The 22,464-nt window shown below is 39.6% G+C and overlaps 1 protein-coding gene across 1 annotated transcript; it reads right to left on the bottom strand.

The window, feature by feature from the left end:
• Positions 1-3,535: 3,535 nt before the first annotated feature.
• LOC107605253 (protein phosphatase 2C 51) lies at positions 3,536-7,695 on the bottom strand. Its single transcript, XM_088491339.1, has 3 exons — positions 6,755-7,695; positions 6,098-6,203; positions 3,536-4,232 (listed from the first exon to the last, which is right to left on the bottom strand). The coding sequence occupies exons 1-3, from the start codon at positions 7,646-7,648 to the stop codon at positions 3,925-3,927; spliced, it is 1,308 nt and encodes a 435-aa protein (XP_088347465.1). The 5' UTR covers positions 7,649-7,695; the 3' UTR covers positions 3,536-3,924.
• Positions 7,696-22,464: the final 14,769 nt, after the last annotated feature.

Below are 22,464 nucleotides of genomic sequence, written 5' to 3'. Positions count from 1 at the left end.
CACCTTTGGCCCTTCACTGAAATGGGCTTTGCTCCAAGCTTCCTTTGGCCACTTGGCTAAGTACTCCCAAGCTTTTTGATTGATCCTTTTGACTCTATTCATATTCCTCTCGAACTCAACCGGGGTCCTCGATCTTGCACACTCCCAGACCAAGTCCTTAAGTTCGACGCTGCCCCACTGTTTCGAGAAGTTCCTCCACAAATGCCACACACAAAATCTGTGTGGAATAGCTGGGACGAGTTCCTTGACTGCTGGTATTAACCCCTGGAAAAAAAAGTCAAGCCCGACAAGATATACAGTCATAACAGTCCTCAAAGAAGCATCATTAAATCAAAAGAGTCCTTAAAAATCAAATCGTGATTCAAATTAGTCCTCACCTTCTGCATGTCTGATATGAAACACAAGTTTTTTGCCTCATATTCTCCCAGGTCTGATAGGAGCAGCTCCAAGAACCATTTCCAGTTCTCTTTGTTCTCAACATCAACAATTGCGTACGCAATCACAAAAATGTGATTGTTTGCATCCTGTCCGCATGCAGTGAGAAGCTGTCCTCCGTGTAAAGTTTTCAGGAATGCACCATCTAGACCTATCAATGGCCTACAACCTGCTTTGAAACCCTTCTTACAAGCATCTAGACAGACATAAAATCTCTCGAACTGTGGTGGATTATCAGTTATGGGAATCACACCCACCTGAACTGTGGATCCTGGGTTGGCAGTGAGCAATTCATGCGCATAATCCCATATCAACCCGTACTGAGCAATCTCATCCCCTTCAACTATCTTCCTAGATGCCTTAAGGGCTCGGGTTATGCATAAACTATTCAGCTTCACATTGCACTTCCTAACAAACCACTCATACACCTCCCTATGCTTCATCTTAGGGTGCTTCCTAAGTTTTGGGTATAACTTGTTCACAGTCCATTCTAATGTTGCAGCTCTGTTTTTTCGCTTTCTTGCGCAAGTGTGATTGTCAACTAGTGTTTTTATCTGCCAGGAATCATCACTGGGGTTGTGTCTACAATATACTACCCATGGACAGTCTTCACACTTACAAACCGCCCTCACTCTAACCTTGTCATTCTTACAAAACCTAATATTCCTACCCCATTGTATAGTGTAATCTCTAGTGGCAGCCATAAAATGTTGCTTGGATTTGAAAACCATACTTACCTCAAACTTCAGATCACCAAATTTGGCCTTGTCATTATAATGTGGATACACAGCTGGCCCTTCATCTTCAGAGTCTAACTCATGGGCAGAATCTTCTGACTTCCACTCATCGCCATCTGATGAATCTTCCCAACCAAATTCGTCATCTGAATCTGAAATTACATGAAAATACCATGAGATTTGTGTAGAAAAACTACATTAGTGGAATCAGATCTGTTAAACAAGTAAATTCAATAACAGACACACAATTAATCACTAAATACCTCCATCAGAGCATTCATCAGATTCGATGTCCTCATAGCTCGAGTCATCAGTGTCAATAGCTTTCTCCCTTCTTCTGTCAGCAGCAGGCCTATGTTTCTCTCTGTGATCTACTTTCCTGGCCCAAGAAGACTCTACTCCATCAACTCCACTATCACTCTCACTGCTGTCTATGGAATCTCCTGCACCTTTTGCAGGCTTGTACAAACTGTCTTCAGCACTATCATATGAATCTGAATCATCAGATTGACTATCAACTGCAACTGGAGTTGCCTTAGCCTGCCTTCCAGATCTTGTAGTGGTTGTGGCTTTCACCTTCTTGCTGATCTTCTCGGCTGCTGTAGCCTTGCTACTCCCTTTAGCAGCCTGGGGTTTAGTCCAAGGTTTGGGTTGCTGGACGGGCTTTTGCATGGGCTTGGGTTTGGACTTTGGAGTGGGCTTAGGTGTGGGCGTACATGTGGGTTGGGGGTTAGGCTTAGGTGTGGGCTCAGGAGTGGGCTGAGGTGTGGGCTTAGGTGTGGGCTGAGGTGTGGGCTCAGGTGTGGCTTTAGGTGTGGGCTTATTTGTGGGCTGAGGAGTGGGCTTAGGTGTGGGCTGAGGAGTTAGCTTAGGTGTGGGCTGAGGAGTAGCCTTAGGAGTGGGCTGAGTTTTGACTCTTTTTGGCTGAGGTGATTTTTTTGTTGTCTTACAGTAATCTTGGGACATTGCATCACTGTGGTCCTTCTTCGGTTTCTCTGCTTCTTCAGGGATGGTTGGCAAACAAAGTGTTTCATCATCATCCTCACTCATGCAGTCAACCACGTGTGGCTTAGACACAACATGCTCGAAATAGATGTTGATAAGGTGATGATTCCTCCTGCAATCCTTAACCAATTTCAACAGATCCGTGTCATTTTCTAGCTTCCTCAACCCATTTTCCAGCAGCGTTCCAGGAACTTTCCACAGGCAGTTGTTCATCTCAGCATATCCCAGCTCCTTGTAGTATCCCTTCACAAAGAAAACGTCTAGAGTGTCTGCATCTACACCCATTAATACTTCAGTATTATCTGGTTCATAACACAGATAGCCTGACTCATCTGTTTGGAACTTCCCGCCATGGTGAAATACAAAGGTCATTGGGGGACCTTCCATCTGAAACCAAAACAGCAACAACTCATGCAAATTTATTTCATGGAGAGGCAAAGCATATTCAACATCAACTCCCAAAATGTATCTAACACACACACATGCACATACACATAGCACAAACAACGTTCTCAACAATCTAAAAACAGGGTCATATCATGGCTAATCACCAAAGCCCTAAGCCTGAACACATTCTCCTAAACCCTAACATTGCAAACAGTAAAAATGGAAGTCCAACAATAACACAACCACATTGATCAGGAGATAAAACCAGAATCACTCTCACAAAATAAGAAAAGCTAGCTAACCTACCTCTCACGCAAGGCGATGGAGTGCCCTTTTCGGTTGACCAACGTCGTCGCAAACTGCTCACCAACAACTCCAGCACACTGTCGTCGTCGGTCAAGCCTGGTCGTCGCCGTTCAATGCTTCGTCTTCCTGGAGGAAACAACTTGAGAGATGAAGGGACTACAGGGGTTCTTTCTTTTCGGGAGAAGGATGCAACTTCAGAGAGAATACGAAACAGGGATGAAAACCAAGCGTTGTAAAGGAGCCCCTAAGAAAACGACGCCGTTTCATCCTTAGCCTACGTGTCACACTAACGGCCAGGTCAGCATATCTTCACGCCGTTACTGAAACATTTGACGGAAGGACTAACGTTACCAATTTTAAAACTTTCGGGGACAAATTTTATTATCTTTTTCTTACGGGGACTCGTTTGCAGAATGGGCTATCTTTCGGGGACCAATTTGGCTATTTACTCGTAATTTGGCAAAATAAAATAAAAAAAACAATTTTATAACGTTTTGTAACGGGAACAATTTTGATTTTGACCTCAAACCTTAGGGACGAAAAAAATACTTATCCCTTAGATTAACAAGGTAATATTAGCCACCCATTCTGAAATCGCCTTCTCGAAGCGACAGAAATTAAATAAGGAAAGAATTGCATAGAACTATATACCAGCAGAAATAATGTTAAGAAACGTGCAAGCTTGCCACAAGAGATAACAAACTATTTGTTAATTTTTACACAAGATTGTTAACTCCTAGCTAGGCCACCATCACTATCGAAGAATTGAGCTAAGAAGACATTACACGATTGTAGCTCAATTTTCTGATTCTACACACCTCACATGTCACATCAATTATTACACAACCTCTCATGGCATTAACAGCGACCAACTTCATGGATATGGCTTGATTCATTAAACAACACATCACATGTCTTTGCTGCTCCGAATTCATTAGAGGAGATGGATTTGGATCCTCACGGAGGAAGTCAGCAACATGATAAAAGGAGATAACCTCCTTCACTTTATCACCTTACTAAGTCGGAACGAAAAAAGTAAAATAAAATTGAGGGATCAGCTGGACGAAGATGTTCTGCTTAGCTCCACGACGATGACACTGGTGTTATCTCTGCTTCCCTTTGCCATTGCTATCTCAACCAAGAGTGCCGCAGCCTCGGTGGCGCAGCTTTGCCTCCCAACTCCATTGGAAACTCTCTTAATCTGGCCGTTGAGGCTTCTCCTTACAACCTGGCATGCTGCTTCGCTGGAGATCACATCCCACAAGCCATCACTTGCTAGTATAAGGAATTCATCTTTGTTGGTTCGCTTTGTCACAGTGACTTCTGGTTTTGATATTACATATGGCCTAAGGTATTGGTCCCCTGAATAAAATTGATGTGCAGATAGATCAAAACATAACACAGATCAATAATAGTAAAGAACAAAAAAAGAATAGAACATACCATTACAAAATAATTAAAAGAAAAGAAATGAAACATAGATTCCGAAATTCCTAAATAATATAATGCACCTTAGAAAACGACAACAGATTTCCAAAAAATTTATCCTTTCATAATTCCGCTCCTTGTAGATCCGATCCACAAGTAGCATGCAAATTCACTTTTGGCATATTAAGAAAGTAAATAAATCATTCAATTACTTTTTTAATCAAATTTGACTACGAATTACTACATTCCATGATATTATGTCCTTATAGAATTGATTTCCACGTGCTCGACCAAACCCACAGGCCACAGTCGAGAGAAGAAATTTCTTTTCATCAGAATAATAATCATGTGAAGATTGTTGGGGACTTTTTTTTTTTTGTTTATTAATGTGCTAATTAAAAAAAATTGTATAACCCTGTAAATTCAACTCATTTGGATTGTCTATCAAACTAAATATTCATTTTTAAATGGAGGGAACAGGGAGGTTACACATTTCCTCCCAAGAATTCTCTATTTGATACTCAATCTTTTATTCTTGTCCTAACGGGTAAAGTTGCTTACTATCTTGATTCACATGTGGATATGGTTCAAAATATTTAAATCATTATGTTAGTGTCGTATCTTAAGCTTTAAGACTTTTAACATTTTAGATAACCACACGCTACCAATAACTTTCATATAAAAACCCAGCTGTGTATCTTTATTCATTTATACCACCATAATGCCTTTGTATATATATGTATACATATTGATTGATTGCAGGCAAACCTGATCTATGCAATTGCTTGTGAACTTGATCGGATATGGACTAAAAATGCAAGAAATTGGTACATGGTCAATTTATGGTTAAACATACCTATTTTCAAAAAGTTGCTCTGCTACTTTAAAAAGCTAAAGAGATTGCCGTGATTATTATGCTGTTTCAGGGGCTCATAAAAGAAAAAGCGTTTTAATGTTTTATTACTAAACGGGGACAAACATCTACCAATGCAGTAACGCTGAAAGGAATTTGCTATCCACCATCCTTGGATTGGTTAAAATTTCATATGATAAAATCAATTTTGTAGTTTCAATACATAAAATTATGATTTTTTATTGAGATTTTCCACTTTAATAACTTTAAGGGTTCTTAATTTATATGAAAAAAATTTACACTATAATTCCATCAAATCATCTAATAACCAGAACTGCTCAAAATATTGAAAGCTAATAATTATAACGAGGTATTCTCTATGGAGAGATAAAAAACAAAAGATCTTATAATACGAATTATTAAAGTCGCACTGTTGCGACATCACTGAAAAGAATATGCTAAATAAGTATCCTATGAAAATGTGACTTTATATAACGGCTTTCTATTAGACAACTTCCTATGAAATCGCAACGCTGCGGCTTCAAACTAATCAAGTCAGTTTCATATTTACAATTTTATACTGTATTCCAGTTATTTAAATCCAAAAATTTAACATAAAAATCATCTCTTGAAGAGAAAGGAAAAGTCTAAAAGGATAAATGATCCCTTCTTCTCAAAATAAGTATTAATATATTTAGACAAAGAAAAAATGTAAGTACATTATTTTTTTAATGAATTTAAAAGTAAAAAATAAGGTGTAAACTTAGGTGCAACTATTATTTTTTAAAATTATTAATTAAAAAGCCTGTAGATAATTCCAAGTATTTGACTAAATGACAAAAAGACAAGTGCTCGTCAATGTTCAGTAAAAAATAATTATTTCGAGAGAAGGGAATAGAAAATAAAGTATTGGGACATATATGAAGGCTCCAAAGTTGACACTAACCTATAGATCGCGAAGTGGCAAGAACACCTAGAACGCGCTGGCCATTCCAGTTTATGACCCTTCCACCAGCCTCTTCGATTCGCATCAACTCATCAGGCCTGTCGGGCTGTGCACATAGAAGGGAACCAGCATGCCATTATATATGTCACAATAAAATTCCTTTACTACATATGCGTCAAAAATATGTCAATCGTGTTTACAGAATATTAATTTTATGCATCCCCCCATTAACATATACAGATCTCAAATCTCAATCATAATCGAGATAATTAATTCCGCCGCGACACGTGTACTTAACATATTACTAGGCATTCTCTCGTCAGCTCGCAACAATTTCAGCTAACTAAACATTTTTATGATCAAATTACCATCTATGTGGAAACTTTTAGATAACATCAAAGTTGTCAAGCAAAATTGATGCTTGCGCCAGCTCTAACGTTTGAGTGCTAGCATTCAGCAAGCAGTTATTTTCAAGCCAATGTACAATAACCAGATCAGATATATAAAAAACAAAAAAATACAACGAACAGAAAGTTCCATTCCCAAAAAATTGGCATTCTTTTTTCGGGAAAAATAAAAAAATAAAAGAATAATTTGCAAGTTTAAATTATTAATTAAGATTTTCAAGAAAGATAGTACAAAACAAAACAAATATACCTTATGATCACTAGACAAATCAACGGCCTCGCCATCTCTTCCCAACACGGCCCTACAATCACCGCAATTTGCGACGACGACTTCCTCCGTTGCCACGACGGCTACAACCGCCGTAGAACCCACCGTTCTCACCGCCGCATTTCCCGCAACCTCTCCGTCCATTTTACGGAAACAGCCTTCCATCACACCCTCCCAATCCCACTCGACCTTCTCATTTCTCCTCTCTACCTCCTCCGCCACCAGCCGGTGCAGCCGCTCCCGGCACACCTGCGCCACCTGAGCTCCGCCGTGACCATCAAACACCGCGAAGAAGTCGCACTTCGAATTCTCCTTCCCAACAAAGCCTATCTCCACGCTCACCGCATCCTCCATCTCCTTCCTGTTTCCAATAACCGACACCGAACCGTACGACAATACGCCACCGAAGTTTTCCCCGACCGACGGCCGATCCTCCTCCTCAGATGACGTTGACGACAGCGACAGTGATATTTCCATGGATTCGTGAATCTCACTCCGCTTGCTATCAGAATCAACAACCTCCGCATCAGCATCCGCCGCCGGGGAACCTCCATTCTCGACGTGGATCTTGGCCTCGCAGGTGTACTTCATTCGCCGGATTCTGAGCCTCCTCCGGCGAGCATTCTTGAAGCTCGTGATGGTACCGTCTGAATCGCCGACAACTCGCCGAAAAGTGATCCGCCGCGGCGAGAGTCGTTTTGGATCCTTCATCGTCGTTCCGTTGTTTGCATGCAATAATGAGAGGACAAAAAGACCAAAGACAAAGACAAGAGAAGAAGGAAGAAGAAAAAAAAAAAGAGATGCAGTATTGGAAAACGGCGCTAGTGGGGAAATGAAGAAGAATTTAAAGGATGGTTGTGAGATCTGAGAGAGCATTGAATCTGAACCGTTGGTTAGAAAGTAAAGGGGGTTATGTGTTAGGGAGGTACAGTGTTACAAGGATAACAGGTGGGTTCTTAGGGACCAGTGAGTTGGATTTTTGTGAAGAGAACGTGGACGGTCGAGATTAGAAGGTGGGTACGTGGAACGCTGATGTTTTGGGAAGTGATACGGTTGGGTAAAAGATGTGGTGGTGGGTGGGGCCAGTTGGTGAAAGGAGAGAGATAAAGAAGGAAGGAAAGAGAGGGGTCGGAGTCATAGGTTAGATTACGTGGCGTAGGAGAGGTAGCTATCAGTAAATTTTGCTTTGAGCGAGGTTGGAAGGGGACAGGTGTTGAGTGAATGTGGGTTGCGTCTCAGATTTTGGGGCCATCGATCATCATTGATGCCTTTGCCTCTTTCCTAACTACTCTCTACTGCTACAGTAACCACGGTGCACGAACACACTTACACTTAGCTATGCAAGTAAGCATGCCAATGCCTCCTCGTAGGGCGGAAACACTAGTGTAGAAAAGAAAAATGCTTTCTCTTTCCGTTTTTCTTTTTTTAGGATAATATTAAGTTTTAAATTTATTTTCAAATAAAAGTAACACAATTATAATAAAATCGAATATAATTTAAATATAAATAATATAATAATATACATATAAAATTTTTAATATATGAATTTTAAAATTTTTAATATATAAATTTAATTAAAATATTACATAATTTATATATATAAAAGTATTTAAAAAAAATTTTTTTCGTGAGATAGATATCTCAATCCCTATCTCTGACGAAGATGGATCCCATCAACTTCTCCTCAGAGATAATTCCGGAGGTGCGAATTCTTTTTTCCATCCTAAGCTCAACTGCATGCTGATATTTTTCGTGCTTTCACTGGCCAGCCGTGAGAGCTAATTATGGACTTGCTTTTTTTCTTTTCTTTATTGCTTTTCTTTCTTCATTCCTTGCACCTTGCTTAGCTAGTCTAGTAATATTTAATTTTATTTTTTCCTTTAAACGCTCTTTTTTAAATGTATGGCTCTGTAAGATATAATTGCTTTTAAATTAAAAATATCAAGTACTGATACAATATAATTGTTAATTAAAACAAGAAAAATAAAAAACTTAAAAATGATAATTATATTCAATAAATATATCTAATATTTCGCTAGGTTTATTTAAAAAATAAATAATTTATTATATTGATATATAATGTTAGAATTTTTTTTTACTAAAAATATAGAGACTTAAACCCACACACTTTTTAAATGAGTACAAAAAAATTATGCCATTTAAGATATAATTCATTGACTATAATATCATAATGTTTAGACTAACGAATTTGTGTGTATTGAATATTAAATAATTATTAATGGTTGATAAAAAATTTTAATATTATATATTTGTCGTATCTTATAAAAATTATAAACAATACTATATAACTAATAAATATTATTTTAAATTAGTATTTGATCAATAATAATATACATTTATATATAAAAAAAATTGTGCATGTAAATTAAAATACATAGTTTGTATTTATATTTATTATAATTTATATATATGAATTAGTATAATTTGTATTTATATTTATCAGAATTTATATTTATAAATTAATAAATTTATCTATTAAAAATAATTTAATATTTTACTGATTAAATATTAACCAAAATTACTAAAACATCAAGATTGTAGATATATATTAAAATTAATTATTAATATAAAATATATATTAAAATATAAAAATATATTTGTATGCAAATATATAGTAAGTCATTTTAAGAACTAATTTTAGTTCATAAATAATATTTTTATTTTCTGAATTATAAATTGGATATACGTATATTATAATATATTAGAGTTTTTTTTTTTTTTTTTGTGATCTTCAAATTACTTCTTTGAGTTATTCATTTATGTAGGGTGAGATATATTACTATACTAGAAAGAGCATACAAAAATTAAACGACATCAGGATGTGGCAATAAGTGTACAAGTGATTTTTAAACCAAGTGAACAAAAAATGTAATGCTTTTTTCTCCTCCTCTTTTTCATTCTAACAAAAAACAACACACTTAAGAATTAAGATATATGTGAATTACCCGAACGATACTTAAGAATTCGAGAGATATTGTGATTATTGTTCTCCCTAAGTACACCGTTTGTGAGTCAGAATGTTAACCTTACCTTTCGAAGAATACAAAGATTCACTTTGAATAAACAGTTGAATTAATTTAAAAAAAAAATTTAAACAATAAATATTTATATTAAAAAAATTTATAAATAAATTATTTTATATTTAATTTTTTAATTTTAAAAATATTTATTTTAAAAAGATATAATTAAAAAAAGTTTTTATTATAAAAAAATTCATTTTTTTTAATTTTTTTTATAAATACTTAAATAATTTTAAAAAAAACATAATTTAATTTTAAAAATTATATAAAATATTAATATTATTACTTTTTATAAATCAAAATCTTGAAAAAATAATTTTTGAAGTTTGCCAAACATACAGATCCAAAATACAAAATACACTAGCCATACGCCTTATTCGCATAGTATTGAATAATGTATCTGCTCTCCCACAATTATTACTAGTTTTTCTTTTTAGGGGTTGTATTCTCCTCTTTTTATGAGACTATCATTGTTTACAAAGAGCAACTTATAGTAGTATTTTATTTCTCTAAAATTGACGATATAAAGATATTTGCAAATAATAAATTTATATTGAAAATGACAGCTGTTGGCTTGTGGCTTCTGGGTGAAGTCTACACGAAGAAAAATATCTGGTTAGTTTCCATCAAAAGGATACACGTAATCGGCAACAAGCAATAACTTCACTAACTTCCTTCACTTGGCACGTGTAAACTTTTCTTGCTTTAAGGCTTGTAAGAATGTGTCAATTTTCTGTTTGTACTCTCCATATAATACGTACAAGCCTCTCAATTCAAGTCTCAGCATGTTTTTGGTGTAGTTTTATTTTTCAGTCGTGTTTTTGGATGTGATAGTGTTTCAAAGAGGCCCAAAACCATTATTGGATCAAGTTTTGCTGCTACAATTGAACGCATAACCTAAGTTCACACCATTGTTTGTATTATTCTCGCATGTGCATTTGGTTGATTTAACATACTAAGTGATTGCCGAAGAGCTTTAGCTCAGGTGGCATTTCACCCCCTCCCCACTACTAAAGTCTAGAATTCAAATTCTAGAAGATGCATTTAAAGAAAAAATGTGATAAATATGTGAAGAGTGTGTGAATATGTTGTGTACCTAGAATTGAGAGTTGTCCAATTTATTGGGATACTTTATAGTCAATTTTTTTTATTTTTATTTTTTTTAATATAAAATTATTTCTAAAGTTTAAAATCAAATTTTAAAATTATTTTTTTATATTAAAAGTATTAAAATAAAAGAAATTTATTAGATTGACTAATCTAACCTTTCTAATAATTTATTAGGTCGAACACTTTAATTTCAGATATATTTATATCAAAACACATGAGTATTTTCTTTTATTATTTTGTATAAAATTTTGTATACTAAACAAATAAATTAACTAATTAAAACTTTATATACAGAATTAATTTTATATAAAATTAATAATAAAAAATTATTAAATAATAATTTATTCAAATCTATTAAATCATCTAAATAACTGCACTCAATCTCCTTTTTTACCGATCAACTTTATCAAAATTTTCAAAATCATAGTTGTCAGAACCGAATCGATAATCGAACTGATTAAACTATTGTGTCACTGAATCACTGATTCAACCAATTAACCCGGTCCCACATATATAAAACATATAAAATAGCCACAAATTTAAAAATTAAATTTAAAATACATATCTTCAATAACATTTTAATAAACATTAAGTCTCAAATTATAAAAATAAGTAGTCAATGAGTTATAACTCAAATGGCATAGATTCCCCATACTCAATTAAGAGGTTGCGGGTTCGAGTCACATATCTTTCCAGGCATAGACTCCCCATACTCAATTAAGAGGTTGCGGGTTCGAGTCTCCTATCTTTCCAAATTTTTGCCAATGAGTTATAGCTCAAATGGCATAGACTCCTCATACTCAATTAAGAGGTCGCGAGTTCGAGTCACATATCTTTCCAAATTTTTAAGCCAATGAGTAATAGCTCAAATGGCATAGACTCTCCATACTCAATTAAGAGGTTGTGGGTTCGAGTCTTCTATCTTTCCAAATTTTGATGCCAATGAGTAATAGCTCAAATGGCATAGACTCCCCATACTCAATTAAGAGGTTGCGGGTTTGAGTCTCCTATCTTTCCAAATTTTAGTCAATGAGTTATAACTCAAATGGCATAGACTCCCCATACTCAATTAAGAGGTTGCGGGTTCGAGTCACATATCTTTCCAAGCATAGACTCTCCATACTAAATTAAGAGGTTAAGCCATTGAGTAATAGCTCAAATGGCATAGTCTCCCCATACTCAATTAAGAGATTGCGGGTTCGAGTTTCCTATATTTGGTAAAAAAAAATTATAAAAATAAGTAATACGATAAAAATAACAATAATGGATTATATCCAAAGAGTAATTTCAAAGTTTGGATATCTTTCTTCATTTGAAAATCTAAAATTACATTCGGACTGGTTTCATTCTGATTTGCATTTTTCACAGAATTAAAATTAGCTTCATCATCATGACATCATATCGATCATCTTCCAGATTCAATTGATCTAGCATTTCAATAATGTTTCACAAATCATAATCAATAATGCAAAATATTTGGTTAAAGTATTACAAAATCATCCCTAACAAAAATATACTCAAGTCATCTAAAGCTGATTGAAGAGACATATTTGCAAGATCATTCTGTAAAGTATCAACTTTTTCAGGAGTTAAAAATGATGGTGAATCTTTCATTATCCATTTCGAATGATCCTCAAATGCATCAAGACAAATTGGATCATAATTTTACTTTCTCATTCGTTTCCTATATTATTAATTAACTTAATTATTCTTATTATGACTAAAAATACATAACAGAACAGTTTTTTCTTTATCCACTTGTTTACAATGGTCCCATACTGGATCAGTTTTTCCTCTATTGCTATTTTTTTGGGTTTCAATTGTTGCATCAGTCCTTATTCTTGAAAAGTTGGTATTTTCTGATGATGTATTTGATGAAGTCATCCTAAATTCCTAATCAACCAGGACTAAATGACTAATTTACGAAAATAATATACAACAACAATCTACTAAGAATAATATACAACAGTAACCAGATATAACAATAATATATTACATATAAGAATATATTACACTATAATCAACATATTACACCAACAACATAAAACAAAAAGCTGAACAATCTAACAGAAATCAAATAGAAATCAATAAGTTATACACTTATAATCAATTAATTCTAACTAAAGTACTAAATTATTAAAAACTTGAAATACTTAATAACTTAAAAAAATAAAATAAAAATACATACTGTTCATATCCTGACCCAACGCTAAGGCCCAGGATCCAAGTAAAAAGGCCCGATCCAAAGGGTTGAGCCTCACCTTTTCACCAAATCAGCCGCTACGAAGTCGGTACTCACCACGACTTGCTCTAAAGAAGTCGAGAAGAAGGGTTAGCTGGCATATAAGCACTCATTTAAATGAGTAACTGCCCCTAGAATCTCTCTAACCACTTCCACGAGCCATATCTTAACCTCCCTAAGATAAAGGGACGGTTAACACCCTAAAAAAGCGGCACTACTCCAACGGTGGTTATTGGTTCACCACTATAAATACACTGACACTTCTCAGGTATCTCTAAGTCCCAATACTCTCTAGACCTACTCACACCCTTGCTGACTTAGGCATTGGAGTGTCTTTGCAGGTACCACCCCCCATTCTTTCACACGCACAAGCCGGACGGAGGTCCCCGAGTTGCAGATCCACTTGCAAGCCTCCTCCTTCATACGTTTGGGCCAACCAACGCCATCCAGCCCATTAATCTCCGGTTACCTACAGTAACATTGGCGCCGTTGCCGGGGACCCGAGAGATCAACCAGTGATGGCGGACAGATCCCTCGAAGAGGGTCATGTCGAGTCAGATTCTGAACAAGAGAATCTGGACACCAGAAACAATGATGCAGACTTGACCCTTCACCAGGGAACCAACGATCAGCACAGAGAAGGTACCTCCGGAGTAAAAAATCCGAAGGTGAATTCTTCAGAGGGGCGCGAATCAGAGAAAGATGGACCATCCCATGCAACTGAACTCATGGGATTAGTCCACGTCCACCAAAGTCGCCTGGAACAGTTAGAACAGGAACGGGAGCGACAAAGGGAGATCGAAAAGAACCTAAAAGAGGAGATGGAACGACAAAAAGAGTTAGAAAGAAAACTCTTAAAGTTAGAATCCTCCTTCAAAGGTCGGAACTCCCGTGACGAACGAGAAGAACCGCCCCTAGGAGGAGAGGATCCTTTCAGCGAGGACATAATGAGGGCAAAAGTTCCAAGGAACTTCAAAAGCCCCGATATGGACCTCTATGACGGAACCACGGATCCGAAGCATCACTTAAGCAATTTCAAAAGTCGGATGTACCTAGCTGATGCTTCCGATGCTACGCGATGTAAAGCTTTCCCGACCACCCTATCGAAAGCAGCGATGAAGTGGTTCGACAGCCTCCCTCCGAGGTCGGTCACCAGTTTTGAAGACCTCTCAAGGAAGTTTTTGATGAGGTTCTCTATCCAGAAAGACAAAGTGAAACATGCGCCAAGCCTCCTGGGAATAAAGCAGGAGGTCGGAGAATCCTTACGAGCCTATATGGAAAGGTTCAACAAAGCATGTTTAGAGATTCAAGACCTGCCCACAGAGGCAGTCATAATGGGGTTAGTCAATGGGCTTAGAGAAGGTCCCTTCTCACAGTCCATATCCAAAAGACACCCCATCTCTTTAAGTGATGTGCAGGAAAGAGCCGAAAAGTACATCAACATGGAGGAAAATGCTAAGCTGAGAGACCTGAGTTGGCGACATGGGCACCCTCCCTCAACAAAAGAGAGGGAGAGGGAAACCAAGAAGAAGGAAGAACTCGGTCTCGATAGACCAAGGAAATATCACTCTTATACTCCTCTAAAGGTCTCTATAGTGGATGTATACAGAAAGATTTGTAATACTGAAAGGCTGCCACCCCCCAGACCCATTAAAAATAAAAAAGGGGGGAGCCGCAGCGACTACTGTGAGTACCATAAAATATATGGTCACTCCACAAACGACTGCTACGACCTTAAAAATGTGATAGAAAAGCTGGCTAGAGAAGGTCGGCTTGACAGATATCTCATAGAAAGGTCGGACAGTCATGGGAAGAGAAAGCGAGATGATATGGATAGAAGAGACCCACCACCGCAGACTCCGGAGAGACATATCCATATGATCTCAGGGGGGTTCGCGGGAGGGGGACTCACCAAATCCTCTCGCAAAAGGCATCTCAAGAGAGTCTACCAGGTCGGAGAAGAGTCATCCGACCTCCCTACCATTTCATTCACAAAAGAAGATGGGCAAGGAATAATCCCTGGACACGATGATCCAGTGGTAATAACTATGATCCTAGCAAATGCCCATCTCCATAGAACCCTAGTAGACCAAGGAAGCTCAGCGGATATTCTTTTCAAGCCCGCTTTCGACAAACTAGGGTTGGATGAAAAAGAGTTAAGATCCTACCCCGACACCTTGTACGGATTAGGTGACACGCCAATAAAGCCACTGGGATTTTTGCCCCTCCCCACCACTTTTGGAAAAGGGGAAAATCAAAAACTCTGAGTATAGACTTCATAGTCATCGATGTAGGGTCAGCATATAATGCTTTAATCGGCAGAGCTACCCTTAATCGACTCGGAGCGGTGATATCCACTCCCCACCTTTGTATGAAATTCCCGACCTCAGCGGGGATAGCAACGGTAAGGGGAGACCAGAAATTGGCAAGGAAATGCTACAATAAAAGCCTAAACCTGAGAGGAAAAGGCCGAGAAGTCCACACAATAGAGCTCGGAGGTGCAAGGGCTAGAGAAGAGCTGCGACTACAGCCGGGAGGAAAAACCGAGGAGATACAGGTAGGCGAAGAGGAAGGAAAAAATACTCACATAGGAGCCAACCTAGGGGTAACCCTAAAACAAGGGTTGACTAGACTCTTAAGAGGTAACTCCGATCTCTTCGCCTGGAAGGCCTCCGACATGCCTGGGATAGACCCCGAGCTCATGTCCCACAAGCTTTCGGTCTACCCGGGGTCCCGACCTGTACAACAAAGAAGACGCAAGCTCGGCCCAGAACGAGCCCTGGTAGTAGAAGAGCAAGTACAGGCGCTCCTAGAAGCCGGCTTCATCAGAGAAGTCAAGTACCCAACATGGCTAGCCAATGTAGTGCTAGTCAAAAAACAAAATGGCAAATGGAGAATGTGTGTCGACTATACCGACTTAAATAAGGCCTGTCCCAAGGACCCTTATCCACTGCCAAGTATTGACACCCTAGTAGACTCCAGCTCGGGGTATCAATACTTGTCGTTCACGGATGCCTACTCGGGGTATAACCAAATCCCGATGTATGAGCCAGACCAGGAGAAGACGTCATTCATCACGCCCAAAGCTAATTTCTGCTACGTGGTCATGCCATTTGGATTGAAAAATGCAGGGGCCACATACCAGAGGTTGATGAATAAGGTGTTCGCCTCTCACCTTGGAAGCCTAATGGAAGTATACGTCGATGACATGCTGGTAAAAACCGAAAAAGAAGTCGACCTCTTGTCAGATCTCTCACGAGTCTTTGACACCATAAGGTTACACGGGATGAGACTAAATCCCGCAAAGTGTGCCTTCGCGGTAGAGGCAGGAAAATTTCTAGGGTTTATGCTGACACAAAGAGGGATCGAAGCAAATCCCGATAAGTGTAGAGCTATCCTGGAGATGAAAAGCTCGACTTGTTTAAGAGAGGTCCAACAACTGAATGGCCGACTTGCAGCCCTCTCCAGATTTTTGGCAGAATCAGCACTAAAATCCCTTCCACTGTTCTCCTTATTGAGAAAGGGATGTCAGTTCGAATGGACTCCTGAATGCGAGGAGGCGTTCCAAGAGTTCAAAAGATTCTTGAGCCAACCTCCTATTCTGACCCGACCTATAGCTGGAGAAGACCTCGTCCTATACTTATCTGTAGCAGACAAGGCCGTCTCATCGGCCCTGATAAGAGAAGACGAGGCCGGTCAGCACCCAGTATATTTCATCATTAAAGTTCTACAAGGCCCTGAGCTAAGGTACCACAAACTAGAGAAGTTTGCCTACTCCTTAGTAGTAGCCTCACGAAGGCTACGACCTTACTTTCAAGCTCACACAATAAGAGTCCGCACGAACCAACCCATGAAGCAAATCCTCCAAAAGACGGATGTTGCAGGGAGAATGGTTCAATGGGCAATAGAGCTCTCCGAGTTCGACTTGAAGTATGAAACTCGGACGGCAATTAAAGCCCAGTGCCTCACCGACTTCATTGCAGAATACGCAGGAGACCAAGAGGAAAAACCAACTACATGGAAACTCTATGTAGATGGATCCTCAAACAAAACAAGAAGCGGTGCAGGCATAATATTGGTGGATGAAAGAGGAACCCAGATAGAGGTTTCCCTCAAATTTGAATTTCCAGCTTCAAATAATCAGGCAGAGTATGAAGCCTTGATTGCTGGATTGAAGCTGGCGGAAGAAGTCGGTGCTACAAAGGTGATGATATACAGCGACTCGCAAGTGGTGACCTCCCAGATAAGTGGAGAGTATCAGGCAAAGGACCCAAATATGAAGAGGTACTTGGAAAAAACTCTGGAACACCTTGGGCACTTTGCAGAAACCGAGGTCAAACACATAACTCGGGATCTAAATAGCAGAGCAGACGCCCTATCCAAGTTAGCAAGTACCAAGCCAGGAGGGAATAACAGAAGCCTGATCCAGGAAACTCTCCAGGAACCCTTTGTAGTAAAAGAAAAAGACAAACAAGAGGTCCTTGAGGTAGTCGGATTAAGCCTCGGATGGATGAACCCCTTGGTCGAATACATGAAATTCGACATCCTCCCGAAGGAGGAAAAAGAGGCTAAGAAAATCCGGAGGGAAGCACAACACTACACCTTGGTGAAAAATATTCTCTACAGGAGGGGGATATCAACACCATTGTTAAAGTGCGTACCGACCTCAAAACCCACCGAGGTGTTAGAGGAAGTCCATAATGGGATCTGCGGAAATCATCTCGGAGCAAGGTCATTAGCCAGGAAAGTGATCCGAGCTGGATTCTACTGGCCGACCTTGCAGAAAGATGCGACCGAGTTTGTGAAAAAGTGTCAACCGTGCCAGATGCATGCAAATTTCCACGTGGCTCCCCCGGAGGAGCTCATCAGCATCACTTCTCCATGGCCCTTTGCGAAATGGGGAATGGATTTGTTAGGTCATTTTCCCCAGGCGCCAGGACAAGTCAAATACCTGATCGTGGGAATAGATTACTTCACAAAATGGATAGAAGCAGAACCATTGGCCACCATCACCGCACAGAGAAGTCAGAGGTTCCTCTACAAAAATATCATCACAAGGTATGGGATACCCTATTCCATTACTACAGATAATGGAACCCAGTTCACCGACGCTACCTTTAGAAGCCTAGTAGCCAGCATGAAAATCAAACACCAATTCACCTCGGTGGAGCACCCACAAGCCAATGGGCAAGCCGAGGCAGCCAACAAAGTCATATTGGCAGGGCTGAAGAAAAGATTACAAGATGCCAAAGGAGCCTGGGCTGAAGAGCTCCCACAAGTGATGTGGGCTTACAGGACAACCCCCCAGTCCGCCACTGGAGAAACGCCCTTCCGACTAGTCTATGGCGTAGAAGCCATGATACCAATAGAAGTCAACGAACAAAGCCCAAGAGTAATTCTCCATGACGAGATCGGAAATATACAGGGGCACAAAGAGGAGCTCGACTTGCTCCCCGAAATCCGAGAAGAAGTCCAGATAAGAGAAGTAGCGTTGAAGCAAAGGATGACTACAAGGTACAACAAAAAAGTCATTCGAAGAGCATTCGCCCCGAATGACTTGGTCTTGATCAGAAACGACATTGGAGTCAACAAATCAGGGGAAGGAAAACTCGCTGCAAATTGGAAGGGACCATACAAAGTCAATGAGGTCTTAGGAAAATGTTATTATAAAGTAACCGACCTGAACGGAACCGAGTTACCGAGGTCGTGGCATGCTTGTAATATGAAAAGGTACTACAGTTAAAAGCAAACTCTACTCTCTGATGTACTCTTTTTCCAACTTCATGATTTTTTCCAAAAATCAAAGGGTTTTTTTCTGGAGAAGGGTTTTTAACGAGGCATCATAGTAGAGGCTAAGGGAAATAGATTGTCAAAAACCCTTAGTAGCAATAAGGTACCTCCCCAATTAATAAAGATCTCTTTCATTTTTACAAATATCTCTTATAAATTCCTTCTTTGTTTTCTCTTTCTTTCGACGAAACGCGCCGACTTAAGCTCGACAAAACGTGAAAATCCCATGAACCGACCTAGATGGTCGTCAGGATAAAACGACGAGGTACAAGTCGGTATAAAGAGGTTATAAAAGATGATCGCGAAGAACTCAGAAACGTTCAGACTCATAAGTCGAAATGAAAATTCGAGTAGAAAAGAAAACGCATCGCAAAAATAACCTAAGTCATAAGAACTCAATAAATCACAAGTTGAGTAAAAGGAATAGCAAAAGAAATCGAAAAACCTATTGCAGCATAAGTACTATCCTGAGCTCCTTAGAGAAAAGGAACCCAAAAAGGACAGACAGCCAGGAAAAAGGTTTTCAAAACTAAAAAGATCAAAAAGGGTTTTTTCAAAAAACAGAAGTCAGAAAAGCATACATGCATAAGGTAACTTAAACCCTTATCCAAAAAAGGGTATTTATTTTGTTAACTTAAACCCTTATCAAAAAGGGTATTTTTTGTTTACGGCCTTATAAGGCCAAAAGCAAATTGTTCAAACACCACCAAACACAAATAAAAAGTTTAAAAAAGGGGGGACCCACAAGCCGGGCCCCCAAATAGCCAACAAATTACTTTTTCGGAAGAGGAGTAGACGGATCACCACCACCAGAGTCAGGAAGAGCGCCACCAGGACCAGGGAGAGAGGCATCCATAGGAGACGAAGAGGAAGTCGGAGGAACTGCTGAAGAACTCGGAGCGTCCTTTGGGTGAGGAGGGGACTCAATGATCCTCTGCCCCCGAGTCTTCAATTCTGACTCGGAAACGATCACGGGAGCAGGGGGATCAACTATGGCACCGTCAATGACGACTTTGTCAGGATCCAAAGGAGAAAGATCCAAGTCAGGAGCAATGACTCCAACTTGCTCCTTAAAGATCCTCCAAGCCTCCTCGGCAGCCTCAGCAATAGAGTCCTCCAACTCGGTATATGCCTTCCGAGAATTCAGCAAATCATTCTTCACAGACACAAGATCTTCAAATAAACTTTGGTAGTTGTCCTACGCTGTTTTCCTCAAGCCCACCTCCATGTTGCATTGGGCTTGCAACTTCCTCTCCTTCCCCGAAGGCCATCTCTCTCCTCCCTCAGCTTGGCGACCTCCTCCTTCAACCCCCTCTCATGCTCTTGATATATAAGAAGCCTTCCTTCCAGCTCCTCAACCTTCGAGGTTGAACCCAAAGAGCTGAGAGGAGCCTTCTCAAAAATATCTAAGAGTTTACCACAAACACCCGCCGCCCTGAGACTCTCCTCAACCAAAGTGGTAAGGTGATTCCGAACAGATACATCATCCATACTTATACGAGCATGGGGGTAGATGTACTTTCGGACGAATGCAAGGGCATCCGCCTTAACCTCACCTTCAAAAGAAGAGCCAGACTCTAAAGTCTTGCGCTTCTTCTTCTCGGGCTCAGGAGAAGGTCGGGCGGAGGGGAGTGGCTGAGAGGAAGCTGAAGAAGAAATCACAATGGGCTGGAAAGGAGTCCCAACGTTCCGAGGAAGAGGAGGAGGAGGAGGAGGAGAGATAACCGCCTTGGAGTCACCAGTCCTGGCTCGAGACCTTGCTTTGGCCTCCTGGACTCTCTGGTAAGATTCCTGAGCATTCTTCTTTGCCATCTCTACAAAAACAAGAAGTATCTAAAAGTCAAACAAGTCGGTACAAGAAATCACAAGTCGGAAGTAAATTAGAAAAACAAAAGCTACCTAGTTGCGCCTGGATAAAAGTCGGAGATCCCTGGAGGAATTTCTTAGTGTCCAGATATGGGGCCCTCCCCCACACTTCTCAGAGGAACCCCACAACGGTCGCCTCCACTTCGTCTAGGTCATCCAGACCATATTTTTCACAGGGGGAGGCCTCCAACCAGTACAGGGGAAAGCGAGGAGAAGAAGTATCATCCAGAAAAAAGGGGTGGTGACCCTCTACAGCTTGCACTTTGAAAAAGTAATTTTTAAAGTCATGGAAGGATTCGTCAAAAAGGGTGAAAACTCTCCGACCCTGTATGGCTCGGAAAGACACCCACTGTTGCTTATTATTTAACCCACTAAAGGGTTTGGTCATATGAAAAAGATAGAAAAAAATCTTCAAAGAGGTCGGGAACTCCAAAGCCTGGCTGATAAGTTGATAAATTTTCAAAAAACCCCAAGAGTTGGGGTGAAGCTGAGTAGGGGCAACTCGGCAGTGATGCAAAACAGACATCTCAAAATTTGAAAAAGGAAGAAAAACACCCAAACGGGTGATCAGACACTCATACATAAAGAAAAAATGAGGGGCCGCTTCATTGGCCCTCCCGAAGCAAACCCGGTCTTCTGGACCCGGGACTACCAACTCATACTTCGGCTTGTCCTCTTCAGAAGTACAAATTCTGTGGCGAGTACGAAGGTGGGTGATAAACTCAGTATCGACCGAAGGTTCCTCCCCTAGGACCGTGACATCAACCCACTGAGAAAGAACATCTACGGAAGCCATTTTCTTTTCCTAAAAAGGTGACAAAAACCTACAAGAGAAAAAGAAAAGGAAAATCAAAAAACACGGTCTCTAAAAGGAGGGAATACGGAACTAAACGGAAGTCTACAAACCAACCTATCTATCTACAAAATAAAGGCATGCAAATAGAAAAGCATGTTACAGAAGAAACTAACCTTTATTTGAAAATGAGGGTTGGAGGAAGTAAAAGCCTTCGAACACAAGAGTGCAGCACGAACAGATGAAGAGGAAATTTGAAAAATCGCAGAAACGAAACAAGGAAAGAGAGGGAAGGTATTTATAAGTACGTTAGGGGCACAATGATAAAAACGGGGCAGTCATTAATAAAGACGCACCGTTACCAAGACCATCAATCCCTACGCACATCCCTAACGGACGCGACGCTTGATTAGACGTAACTGTCAGAACCAAAAGGTCACGAAAAGTCACATCGGTTTCAGACCATCACGTCGGTCCTCCAACAAGTCGGCTACAATCCCGAGTAAAATACTCGAACCCAAATCTTGAAAAGAAATTGGGCTCGAGTAGGGCACTGTTCATACCCTGGCCGAACGCTAAGGCCCAGGATCCAAGTAAAAAGGCCCGACCCAAAGGGTTGAGCCTCACCTTTTCACCAAATCAGCCGCTACGAAGTCGGTACTCACCACGACTTGCTCTAAAGAAGTCGGGAAGAAGGGTTAGCTGGCAGATAAGCACTCATTTAAATGAGTAACTGCCCCTAGAATCTCTCTAACCACTTCCACGAGCCATATCTTAACCTCCCTAAGATAAAGGGACGGTTAACACCCTAAAAAAGCGGCACTACTCTAACGGTGGTTATTGGTTCACC

Source organism: Arachis ipaensis, chromosome B6 (assembly GCF_059453495.1).
Source record: "Arachis ipaensis isolate K30076 ecotype BB chromosome B6, ASM5945349v1, whole genome shotgun sequence".
NCBI lineage: Eukaryota > Viridiplantae > Streptophyta > Magnoliopsida > Fabales > Fabaceae > Arachis > Arachis ipaensis.
This window is presented reverse-complemented; position numbering and strand designations above follow the sequence as displayed.